This window comes from Eschrichtius robustus, chromosome X (assembly GCF_028021215.1).
Source record: "Eschrichtius robustus isolate mEscRob2 chromosome X, mEscRob2.pri, whole genome shotgun sequence".
In the NCBI taxonomy this organism is placed as follows: Eukaryota; Metazoa; Chordata; class Mammalia; order Artiodactyla; family Eschrichtiidae; genus Eschrichtius; species Eschrichtius robustus.
This window is the reverse complement of record NC_090845.1, coordinates 114,135,273-114,147,316: the sequence shown is the minus strand read 5'-3', so window position 1 is coordinate 114,147,316 and position 12,044 is coordinate 114,135,273. Positions and strand designations below refer to the sequence as shown.

The 12,044-nt window shown below is 49.2% G+C and overlaps 1 protein-coding gene across 1 annotated transcript; it reads right to left on the bottom strand.

The window, feature by feature from the left end:
• Positions 1 to 289: 289 nt before the first annotated feature.
• On the bottom strand, positions 290 to 10,436 carry RAB33A (RAB33A, member RAS oncogene family). Its single transcript, XM_068533541.1, has 2 exons — positions 9,971 to 10,436; positions 290 to 821 (listed from the first exon to the last, which is right to left on the bottom strand). Exons 1-2 carry the CDS (start codon positions 10,226 to 10,228, stop codon positions 366 to 368), a joined length of 714 nt encoding a protein of 237 aa, XP_068389642.1. The 5' UTR covers positions 10,229 to 10,436; the 3' UTR covers positions 290 to 365.
• Positions 10,437 to 12,044: the final 1,608 nt, after the last annotated feature.

Genomic DNA, 12,044 nt, shown 5'->3' with positions numbered 1-12,044 from the left:
TCTCTAGAACCACATACCTGTCCTGTATTCCACCCCCTCCGGGTGTTTCTGCCCACTGATGACATCATGTGAGAGAATGAATTAGTCCTGAAGAAGTGACTCAAAGGATGAGCATTTCAGGCAGCGTAGAAGGCTGGTAGGGAGTGTGCCTTTCTAGTAGGGCGAGCTGCCTCTTCCACTCATCACAATCAGAAATGTCTTCTTGGAGGAAAGCAAGACATGAAGGCATATGATAATCTATACAAATTTTATTTTAATATCAATTTGTATGGAAACAAGCAGGTGTCAGTGTTATACAGGCACAGAAAAAAGGGAAAGAAAAAAACCTCCAGTGATAATTGCTCTTGTATTTACACCGTTTGGTTTCAGCAGGGACAGGAAGTTTTACTGTTAGCTTCCTGTGGGAACTCCAGTTTCTGCACCTTCCCCTGCTGCCTCTCAGCATCACGATAGAGCAGGGATTTCTGAGCCTTCAATCGGCAAGCCAGGCACATGAAAATTGACTCCACGTTCTGGCTCTCTTTGGGGTCCTTGGCCGATGTCTCAAATAAGAGCATGTTGTGGGCATCGGCAAATTTCAGGGCTAAGTTGGAGGGCACCTGGATCTGTTCCCTCAAGTCACACTTGTTGCCCACAAGCACCTTCGGGACTAGTGGAGGCACGGCATGCCCATTGCATTCTTGGATCCACATTTTGAGGTTGGTGAAGGATGTCATCTTGGTGACGTCATAGACAAAGACCACGGCATGCACATTGCGGTAGTAATGCTCGACCATGCTTTTTCGGAAGCGTTCCTGACCGGCGGTGTCCCACACCTGAACCTGAAAGATACAAAGACCCGTATTTGGAGTCAGAAAACGAAACATGAACAGATAGGAGAAAACATGGTTCTGTGGCATTATAAAAATGAGGTGACAAGCCCTGACACAGGAAGTGGTTCTTCGACAAATTGGCAGAATGGACTTATCAACATATAGAGAGAAGTTTCTTTCAAGGTTTATTAAGTCTTTCTTAAGGTTTTTAGTTGAAAAACTGGAATGTAAATCGGTCAACTTTCCTGGAGGGCAATTTGGCAATATTATCAAAAACCTTAAAAATGTACAAAACTCTTAGAGCCTAGAATCCCACTTCCAGAAATCTATACAAAAGAAATAGCAGATAACGTAAATAAGTACTTGGGGTATAATATACAGCATGATGACCATAGTTACCACTGCTGTATAATATATATGAAAGTTGTTAAGAGAATAAATCGTAAGAATTCTCATCACAAGGAAAAACTGTTTCTTTTTTTGGCTTTTTCTTTTTATTGTATCTGTATGAGATGATGGGTGCTCACTAAATTTACTGTGGTAATTATTTCACAATATATGTAACTCAAACCATTATGCTGCACACCTTAACCTTATACAGTGATGCACGTCAATTATATCTCAATAAAACGGGGGGGAGCAAAAAAAGAAAAAAAGAGATATGTGGTCAAAATTCTGCACAAAGATCTTAATCACTTAAAAAAAAAAAAAAACAGGAAACAACCTAAATGTTCACTAGGAGAGGAGCAGCTAAAATGTATGTATTGGGTTGGCCAAAAATTTCGTTTGGGGTTTTCCATATAATGTTATGAAAAACCTGAATGAACTTTTTGGCCAACCCAATATATATCTATACAATGGGCTATTATGCAGCCATTAAAATAACCTTTTCATAGAATAAATGGTGTAGAAAATGCTCATAAAATATAAGTAAGTGAAAAAAGTAGGAAACAAAATTTTTCATATGCTATGGTCCCAATTTTTTTTAAAAAAGTTAAACATAGACAAATGCATAGGACTGGAAGTGTATATGCCAGAACATTAATGGTTATTTATGAACAGTGGAACTTAGGTGATATTTACTTTCTTCTCTTTTTTTGTATTTTTTAACATTTATTTATTTATTTATTTATTTATTTATTTATGGCTGTGTTGGGTCTTCGTTTCTGCGCGAGGGCCTTCTCTAGTTGCGGCAAGCGGGGGCCACTCTTCATCGCGGTGCGCAGGCCTCTCACTATCGCGGCCTCTCTTGTTGCGGAGCACAGGCTCCAGACGCGCAGGCTCAGCAATTGTGGCTCACGGGCCTAGTTGCTCTGCGGCATGTGGGATCTTCCCAGACCAGGGCTCGAACCCGTGTCCCCTGCATCGGCAGGCAGATTCTCAATCACTGCGCCACCAGGGAAGCCCTTTTTTTTTGGATCTTCCAAATTTTCTACTGCATGCATACATCACTTTGGTTTTTTTTGTTTGGTTTGGTTTGGTTTGGGGTTTTTTTTATGACTTTTTAAAGAAAACAAAGTTAGTGTTAAAATCTCACCGTGTGGCTCAATTTATTTTAAGTTCATTTCTTTGTTATGTAAAAGGTAATTTAGCTCACTGGATTTTTCTTCTGCCTCTCAGCTTTTGGGATAAGGCCAATCAGTAACATATGTAAAGATACAACTCCCAGGGGATACTCTGGAGTCTAAACACATTCAGCCCAATCTATTTCCCGTTATACATCCAAAGTCTTGGACAAGAGAAATCATGCTGAGAACGATGGTCCCAACGCCTTATACAATTCTCAGTTATGAAAGAAAATGTGATTATGGTCACTAATTGACTACTATGGTTCTTAAAACGAAGTATAGCCTTTATTTGGAGTTAGCAGTCAGTAAGTATAATCTAGTAATTAAATCTCTTTGCTGAATGAAGATCTTACAGGGCCCCAGAGTCATCATTGTGAACATCAGTTTTCATTGTCCAGGCTTCCCTTCATCTCCTCAATGGAGATGGCCGCCATGTTCCTTTGGCACGACATTCGAATTCATCTCCTTCTTCTATTTAGATTTCCATGTCTCTTGGTCAGACTCTCCTCTCCTCACCCCTGGACTACAGCAAAGTCTTTCGGATTCTAGACGTCTCCACTCCAGTGCCTCTTGCACACTGCTTTCAAACTAGCCTTCCTAAATCCCTGCTTGCATCAGCATGTGACCCTCCTCTTCCGCCAATTCCGATAGCCCTCTACTGCATGTGGCATCAAAATGGAAACACTTCTGTCTGCCATAATCGGACCCCACCCAACCTGGTTTCCAACTACTCAGCTGCACCTGCTTCATTCTCTCCTCTGTACCTTTGGTGGTTGCCCCCTCATTGCTCTATCCAAAGCTCACCAATTCTTCCAGGCTTGGCTCACACTGCACCTTCTTCCTAAAACCTTCTCCAACTTTTCTTCAATTCTCTTTCCTTAGGCATTCCTATCGCACTTTGAGTCTGCACCACACCATTTAGAATATATTTATTTGTTCTCTAGTCGTTTCATCAGTGTTCTTGGCATCCCTCCAGCTAGACTGTAAGCAGTCTTTTTCTGCATCAGATCACTCGTCATCATGCTTGTCATCAATATCGTCATCGTGATCAAAAAGCAGTATTGGCCTGAGCCAGCAAAACTACTGTCTGGCATCCTAGGTACCTGCCAAGGTGATTTCAGAGACAACATTCGACTTTGGTTACCCAGAAAAACATAAGTCCTCAAAGGCTGATTTGCTTCGGCAAGCAGAGACAGAAGAGAGTTTCATTTCTTCCACCTCTCTGGTGCTCTGAGCAGGAAGAAAGAGGACAGCAGGCCAGGAAAGGAATGGAGGTCAGTGGGAAGAGGGCAGGTGTCCTGCGAGAATATCATTACCACTTGGCTCCCACCCCCACCCTCCGGTAGTCGTAACTCTTGCCTCTGAGTAAGGCTGAATGCCTACCAGCCCTCAGGCATGTGGCAGATGCTTTAACACCATGAGCTCAGGACTCTAAAAATACCTGCCACTAGCAGGAACGTGGGTGGGAGTGTATGAGGTGTTTGGTGCTGAGTAGTTTGGCTGTTTGGCTTTTCTATGGCTTCAGAATTATGCACGCTACCCAAGCTGCCAGAACTGCAGGGAGGGCCCTCTCTGCTGGAGACCTCCTTTGCCTTTCCAGTGCCTGGGGAGCCTTGAAGCTTTTATTCGGAGGCTCAGAATTTCAACGACTGCTCTCATTCCAGCTCTTTAGAAACCCCACCCCAAGTTCTTTGCACCCCTGTCTGTGGTGAGAGGGGAGCCAGGAAGCAGGCTGCTCACAGCAGAGAATCAGAAGAGCCAGTGCTGTGGCCTCAAGAGCTATCACGAAGGGAGAGCACGGCAGTCAGGCTCGCTGGAACACGACCGACCTCATTTTGTTTCTGGGTTTAGTGTCCCTGTCCTTCTCAGCATCCTCATAAACCCCTGGCCTCTGTCGGACAATGAAAGCATCTCCTCTCCCTTTGGCAGCTGGCACTCCCTCACCCAGTCCTCCCTTCCTGTGGGCACTGCATCTGACGCCTGCCCCTTAGCCACACACATGCCCCCAGGACCCTCTTTTCTCCAGAAGGGCCAGTGGGGTATAGTGGAGTCAAACCAACTAGGGTGCAAATCTCAACCCAATCACGTCCTACTAGTTAGGTGTCCTCAGTCAGGTTACTTTATCTTCAGCGTCCTCCTCTGGAAACTAAGGATAAACACAGCAATCTGGTAGCATTCCTCGTAAGTACAGGACACAGTGCCTAATACACTCCCGCTTCGTCCCTGGCCTGAAACCGCCACCATCAAGTCTGGCCAGACAGCTAATCGGGCTGGCGCTGTTGGAAACGCAGCAGTAGATGTGGAATTGGGAAAGCCGGGTTCTAGCCCCTCAGCTTTCTAGCTGAGTCAATGACCAGCCAAATGAAATAACATGCGAGGAAGAGCTTCTGCACAATATAAAGTGCTCTGCAAATATTAGCTGTTGCCATTGTCTCAGAGGGCCCATGAGCCCTGTCCTGGTAGCACTGCTCCTTGGATCCGCTGGTTCTCATCCTGGAAAGCGCAGAAAGCTTGGCTTCTTTTTTTGGCTGCACCACACAGCATATGGGATCCTTCTGCCCCGACCAGGGATTGAACCTGTGTCCCCTGCATTGGAAGCGTGGAGTCTTAACCACTGGCTCGCCAGGGAAGTCCAAGCTTGGCTTCTTGATGATGAGATAGAGCCAAGGCAAACACAGTCAGTGGGGAGGGGGAAGAGAGAGGAAGGCCAGCAACATGCCATGGGTGGCTGGGGGCAGGCCCAAAGTGACAGGGACTCTGGAGAGTCAAGGGGCACAGGGTGGGGGGCTGCCAAAGATAAATCTAGCCTTGTAAACCATTTTCCTGGGGCTACCGCTGCCTGAGCAGGCTTCGGCAAGTCCCTCCCCCCTGCACGTGCTCTTAGCTGACATGGGTATTTCTTATCCCTAGGGAAGACATCTGGCGTCTTTCTACAGATAAGGCATGAATGTCCTTTTGTTGGAAGCTGGTGGAGCGGGGGTAGAAGTGGAAAAAGAGAGAAAATACATCTGTAACCTTTGGAGGATGCCCGAGTGGATGACGGGAAAAGTTTAAGATAAATCTTCAGCTAGCTGGCTGTCCCATCTGCATCTAAGATACACCACGTTCACACACCAGGCTGACACAGAGAATGGCAAAGGAGGACGACAAAGAGAAACTCACCCACAGCAAGAGAGGCAGCAAGGGAGACAGAGAAACAACAAAACTGCTGGATAATTAACCATTCAGCTAACTGGCAGGAGATGGAAGCTCAGAAGCCCTAAGGAAGACATGATGTCATTCTGACTGCGGGCAGCTTCCGAGGGAACGCTTAGCTCAGCCACTCGGTAATGTAACACACGAAGGTGTTTTTCCAAGTGATCAGCGGAGGAAGAGAAATCCACAATCCTGAGCGGCACCTGCCCACAGCCTCGGCTGTCCTGCAGCGTGCCTGGTCTGGAGTGCTGGGGCAGAGGGGGTGCCCAGGCTATAGGAGGAACCCAACTGGACAGCAGGGGGTGCTTGCATGAAAATTTACAAGGAATGGCTCAAAAATTAGAACTGAGCCTCCCCTCTACTACCTGCCCACCCCCAAACACACGCCCCAGTCGGCATTTTCCAATGTTTTAGACTGAGACAGGCGCAATATTTAGCTAAACCTGTAAGGTGACAGACACTTAATGGTCATTAAGGGAAGCTCCACCCTGCCTTTGGGGATTGGGGGAGGCCTCCATCCTTCCTAGGCTGATGTCAGGAAGGACTGTCAGCTTTCCCATATGATGTCTCACCATGTCCCTGTCACAGGTAACTTTGTGGGTTGGATGGACGATGGGGCTGGCCCAGAGTGGGGATTTACATGCTCTTCTAAGCCAGGCAGCATGGTGTGTGGAAAGAGCACCGAAAAGGGAATAGGAGACCTGAGTTGTAGGCCGGGCCCTGGGTGATCTTGAGCAAGTCACGCTCCCTCTCTGAGCCTCAGTTTCCTCTCTGTAAAATAAGGAAGTCAGATTAGAGATGCTCTAAGGTCTCTTCCATCTCTGAACATCCTCTGATTCTCATACCCAAGGTGAGACAGTCAAGGTGCAAAAAGTAAAACCCGGCTCAATGTCTGGGGTGCAGCTGAAGGTGACATCTTGAAGGCTCCTGGGTTCTGGGGCTGAAACCCTGGGCCCCTGGCCTAGAAGAGACCATAAGGCTGGTTGCCCGGCATGCCACCTCGCCCTGAGCACAATGCCCCCCAGCCAGATACTGCCCCGCTAGAGGAGAGAGCAGTAGGAAAGAGCATGAGCTCGGCATCTAGGTTGAAATCCTGGCCCTGTCACGGGGAAGGCAGGATAGTGAGATGGCGAAGTGCTTGGGCACAAGAGTCAAAGACTGAAGCTCAGATCCACGTACCTTGGGGCAAATTATTTAATCTAACTTTGGTCTCCTTATCTCTAAAACAAGAATGGTAATAATAGTCCTAATTTCATAGGGTTGCTGAGAAGATCAAATAAGATAGTGCATGGAAAGTGCCTAGCCTGTGCTCTTTGCTTCTTCAATAAATAGAACTTGTTGTTGTTATTATGATTATTGCCTACTCGTTGTAGGCTTTTCTTGATGTTCTTGTGAACCAGGAAATACTGGATTATAAATCTTGTGAGGGCATGGGGGACACATTGATTGGAGACACCAAATGGGGCTTCAAGGCCCTAGGGATGGCCCTGGTAATTAAGACAGTAGCTCCAAATATGCTAAATTAGTCGTCCCCCTGCAGGGGTTGACAGTATGTGCCACCCTGGGACACAGTGGGCCAGCCCAGGAGAGGCCACACCCTACTCTTGAACTGAGAGAAGAGCTTGCTGAGACCTCTCTGCCACTCTCCTGTGAGCACTGGCATTTTAGAGCCTGACAGCCTTCTCTCGCTGGCTGTGGTCTAGGGCCACCTCAGCCTGGGGACTTTTCTCTCTTCCCCAAAAGCAGTCACCTCCTAGCGTGATTTTGGTACCTGTTCCTTGAGAAACTTCAGGCCAGCCGGAGTATGGGGCAAAATCATCTCCTATGGAGCTCATTTGCTAGCTGCCATTCTCTGCCATCTCCCCAAGGACATGCTGGTCTTGCCTGCTGGCTGGGGCCCTGAGCTTGCAGCAGCTTTGCCAGAGGCAGGGTCCCCATCCCGCTGCACCCACACCCCACCCTGAGCTCCCTCAGAATCTGCACTCAGAGGGCTCCTCCATGAGCAGTGTCACAAGGTTTTGCCCTCTTGAAAATATCATCTTCCCAAAAAAGCCTGTGTTAAGCACTTATCTGCACGTGGTGCTGTGCTGGGCTCTGTTTCTAGTGAGTCACATTGTCACAGGCTCTGCCCTCTGGGAAAAAGTCCAGAATCTTTGGCAGAGACTGTAAAATCCAGTTTGATCAAGTACTGGGTGTTAGAAGGGAAGGAATCTTTGCAAAATTTCCCCAAGGCCATTGGGTAGTGACCCTCTTCCACTCGTTTTCACCTCCCACTTTCTGGCTTCCTCCTCTCCTCTCCCCCTGTTCTCCTTCCCTAGACTCCCAAACGCTTCCTTTTTCCTCCATCTAAATTTCAAGGGGACTTATTTCCCCCTCTCTTAAATCCAGAGGATTCGTTGGCTCAATGTGACACAATTTTAAACAAGCGATAGCATTAAATTCAAAAGGTTTTGAGGGTTTAAGAGCACATCCATAAGTACATTTCTATTTTGGATTTTAGAAGGCATGTTTTAGAAATGCCAGAGTCTTACAATGTTACATTAAAGAAGTCCTAGCCAAGCAGATATTGACATAAGAGCCCTAGGAAAGGATGGAGACAGATACCTACTTTGACTTTTAAAAGGAAATGTAGCAATTCCCTCCAAAATGCGAGGGGCAAAAAATATCACTGTTTCCAAACAGTGCCCTATCTTCCTGATCCTGGGTCTCAGTTGTTTTCAAGAGCACTCCCTTACCGATACTGAGCTGCCCATCTTCCTGACATCTATTGCCTTGGCCTGGTCTCTGAAGCCATTTTAAAACACATTCATTTTAATAATGAAGGAGTCAGGAATCTTGTACAGTTTAGAGCATTGCATCATTCTCCTCAGTTACTCAGTCCTTCTCTCCACATCACTCAGAAGAGAGGCCCTGTGGTCATTGGGGCTGTTTACCCAGCAGGAGGGAGGGTTACCTTCACCCGAAAGTGTCCGACCATAGGCTCAAGAAAAGGCCAGCTGTGGGACTTCCCTGGTGGCACAGTGGTTAAGAGTCCAACTGCCAATGCAGGGTACATGAGTTCGAGCCCTGGTCCGGGAGGATCCCACATGCCACAGAGCAACTAAGCCAAATGCGCCACAACTGCTGAGCCTGTGCTCTAGAGCCCGTGAGCCACAACTACTGAGCCTGCATGCCACAACTACTGAAGCCCACACGCCTAGAGCTGGTGCGCCACAAGAGAGGCCACCGCAATGAGAAGCCTGTGCACTGCAGGAAGAGTAGCTCCCGCTCGCCGCAACTAGAGAAAGCCCGCGCGCAGCAACAAAGCCTCAACTCAGCCAAAAATTAATTAATTAATTAATTAAAAGACAAAAAGAATTAAGAAAAGGCCAGCTGTGGGTCTAAAGAAGTTGGTCTTTAGTGCCCAGTGCCTTCTGAGGTGGCTTTCCTGCCCATAACCCTGCCCCCTCTGCTCCTCTGACACATGAAGCTGCCCTTGCCATGTCCTCCCTCCCTCCGTCCTCTGCACATTGAAATATTACTGTCCTATCGAGTTTCTACCTTTTCTGAACCAAAAGTGAGCACAAATGGTCAGACAAGAATATCTGTACTTAGCCTACTTGACAAACTAAAGAGAGGGGGGCACCAAGACACTTCCCTTAGCCCTCAGATAAGTTGCTCTGCATTTTTACAAAGGCCTGCTGAAGACAATACCAACAGAATGAGTAACGGGTATTAGGTACCCAGACAAATAAAGAAGATATCATTTAAGGGGTACTTTCCAAAAGAACTAGTTTTATCTATTATGAAGTGTTGGCAGGTAACCCTGTCTCAATTTCGTTAAAAGGGCTCATGGCTTTGTGCCAGAAGCACCCCACACCACTCCTATTCCAAATCAGCCTTAAACTTAATTATAACTTGTAATTTAAAATAAAGCAGCTTTCATTCTCCATGGATTTCCATCTCTCCCCACCCCCGCAAGGCCTGGGGGCTTAGCCAAAGCAGGTTTTTGCAACCTATTGGCACCCACGAGGTAGAAGGGACCTCAAGATGTGTAAAGCGCTTTGGGATCCATCCCACAGACCAGGACGGAGATCCCTCATACCGCCCTCTGCCCACAGGTGCCGCTGCTCCCAGCTCAGGGTCAAGGATAGGATCAAACAGGCTTTTCCTACCGGGAGCTGCCAGGCAGGGGCAAAGGGCATGAATGCAACCACTCCCGCCTGCCCTCAAAAAACGGGTGAGGTGGGTACTGGGCCACTGAGAGAGGCGAAGGGGATGAGGACGTGCCGAGGGTCTTGGGCTCAGCAAGCGGCGACACAGCCACGCGCTGGACATTTACAACCACTAGAGCAACGCCTCTGGCAAGGCCCCCTCCCAGATCCCTCCCTTCCCGGACCTGACCGTCTGGATCACCTTGATCTTCTCGCCCTCGATTTCCACGGTCTTCTCCCTGAAGTCCACGCCGATGGTGGCCTCAGTCTTGTCCGGGAAGGTCCCCCCGCAGAAGCGGAAGGTCAGGCAGGTCTTGCCCACGTTGGAGTCCCCAATCACGATGATTTTGAAGATGCGAATCTGCATGTACTGGTCCAGCGACGAGTCCAGCTCCAGGGACGCCAGGCCAGCGGCCGAGGCGGGCTGCAAGTTCCCATGGCCCAGGATGGGCTGCGCCATCTCCCCCGGACCGGACCCGGGCCCCAACCCCCCTCGAGGGCTCCACACAAAGAAAACGGCCACGTTAGTGCGCTCGAGGCGAGCGAGCTTTGTGCGTGTGTGTATATGTGTGTGTGTGCGTGCGTGTCTGTATCCGCGCGTGAGTGCGTGCGCCAGCAACGTGTGCGCGCGCGCGCGTGAAGGGGGTGCCTCTCACCCCAGCCCCCCCCTCCTCCAGCGCACCCTCCTAGCAGCTCTGAGACAGCGACACAAAAGCCAGGGAGGGGAGGAGAGATGGAGGAGAGTGGGCAAGCGTTCTCCTTGCGCCTGTGCGCTGGGACGGGACGCTCGGGCGTGCGATCCTACCGCGCTCCCCAGGCCGCCGCTGCCGCCACCGCACCTTCGCCTAGACCCTCCCCTGCCTGGATTCCAGGGACACACCGGAGGGAGGAAGCCTAAGGAGGAAAGGGTGGGTGGGGAGAGCCGCACACACCACCCCAGGATGGTCTTCTTTTCTCCTTGCCCCCATTTATTTTATAGGTTTATAGGTTTCGGGCTCCCCACCCCCACTTTCTTGGAGCGCACGGGGTCAGCGGGCACAGCTGGGGAGGACAGAGAGCTGCACCCTTAGGCATCTCTGGAGCACCTCGGCCTCGGAGCGACACTACTCGGCGGGGGTGGGGTGCGGGGCGGAGATACCTCCTTCACCGCCTTCACCAAGCGGCCGGCAGCTGCGCCGCGCCTCCGCAGCCCCCTCCCAAGCCTTAGGATAAAACGATGCTCTGTCTTATTGAGAAAGCAGGTGCGCTCGCGCGCTCCAAGGAGCCGGGGAGGGCGCTGCCAAGACACGCTGTGGGTTATGGGGGTCCGCGCAGCTGCGAGAGGTAGGCAGGGGCACGGGTGTGCGTGTGTGGGGGGAGTTAGTGTTTCTGTCACAGACTTGTCAGATGTAGGGGGGCGCGTGCCAGGCGCCAACCTCCCCTCATCACACCACGAGCACCCATCCTCTGAATGTTCAGGAGAGTGGCTCCCATTGGCTGCCGCAGTCGGTTGTGTTTGTCTGGCCAATGGGGAAGGCCCGCCACGGGAGAGGGCCGAACATGGGGTAGAAGAAGGGGGAAGCTGGTGGTGGCAGCTTCAGCAAAAGGGGACTTTGTTTCCGGGGCTAACCATTACAGGTCCAGGTGGAGGGATCTTGGGACATGGCATAAACCTCACAGTGTGTTGCATTCCCGAGCGCTCCATATAATCATAAATCCTTCCAGAATGGTGGAGTTTCAAAAGGAATTAGAAACCCCTAGGAGCGTTCACCCCTCTGCAACTGAATGTAGAACAAAGTGGTTGGGTCTAATTTGCCAGAAGCCTAGGTTATGCTTGGAAGATGATAAATGAACAGAACTTTCTTACGGTGTTAGGGGGCAGCTTCCCAAGGCTTAATAAGCATCACACATCTTGGTCAAGACCAGTATTCCCTCTGCCGAAAGTGATTTGCAGGTTCAGAATTTGTTTGAAATCAACTCTGCTGAGGTACAATTTACATACAATAAAATGTGCCCGTTTATGTTTGCTTTTAAGACTCTATCCCTCCTCCCACATACTTCATAAGCTAAGGTAATATTGACACATACCAATAGCACCGACGTATGAGTTATTTGCTAACGCCATCAAGGTCAGGGATTCCAGCAGCACACGTGAGTTACCATCTTATTTGTGTGTGAGGCTGAGCTGCAGAAGAGACAAATATGACTAAATCCATTCCCACTATGAGGAAAACAATTCAGTGCATCAGCGATAGATCTGTAAGCAAACTGGAGTGTGACTGCTCAGCCAAGTGCAA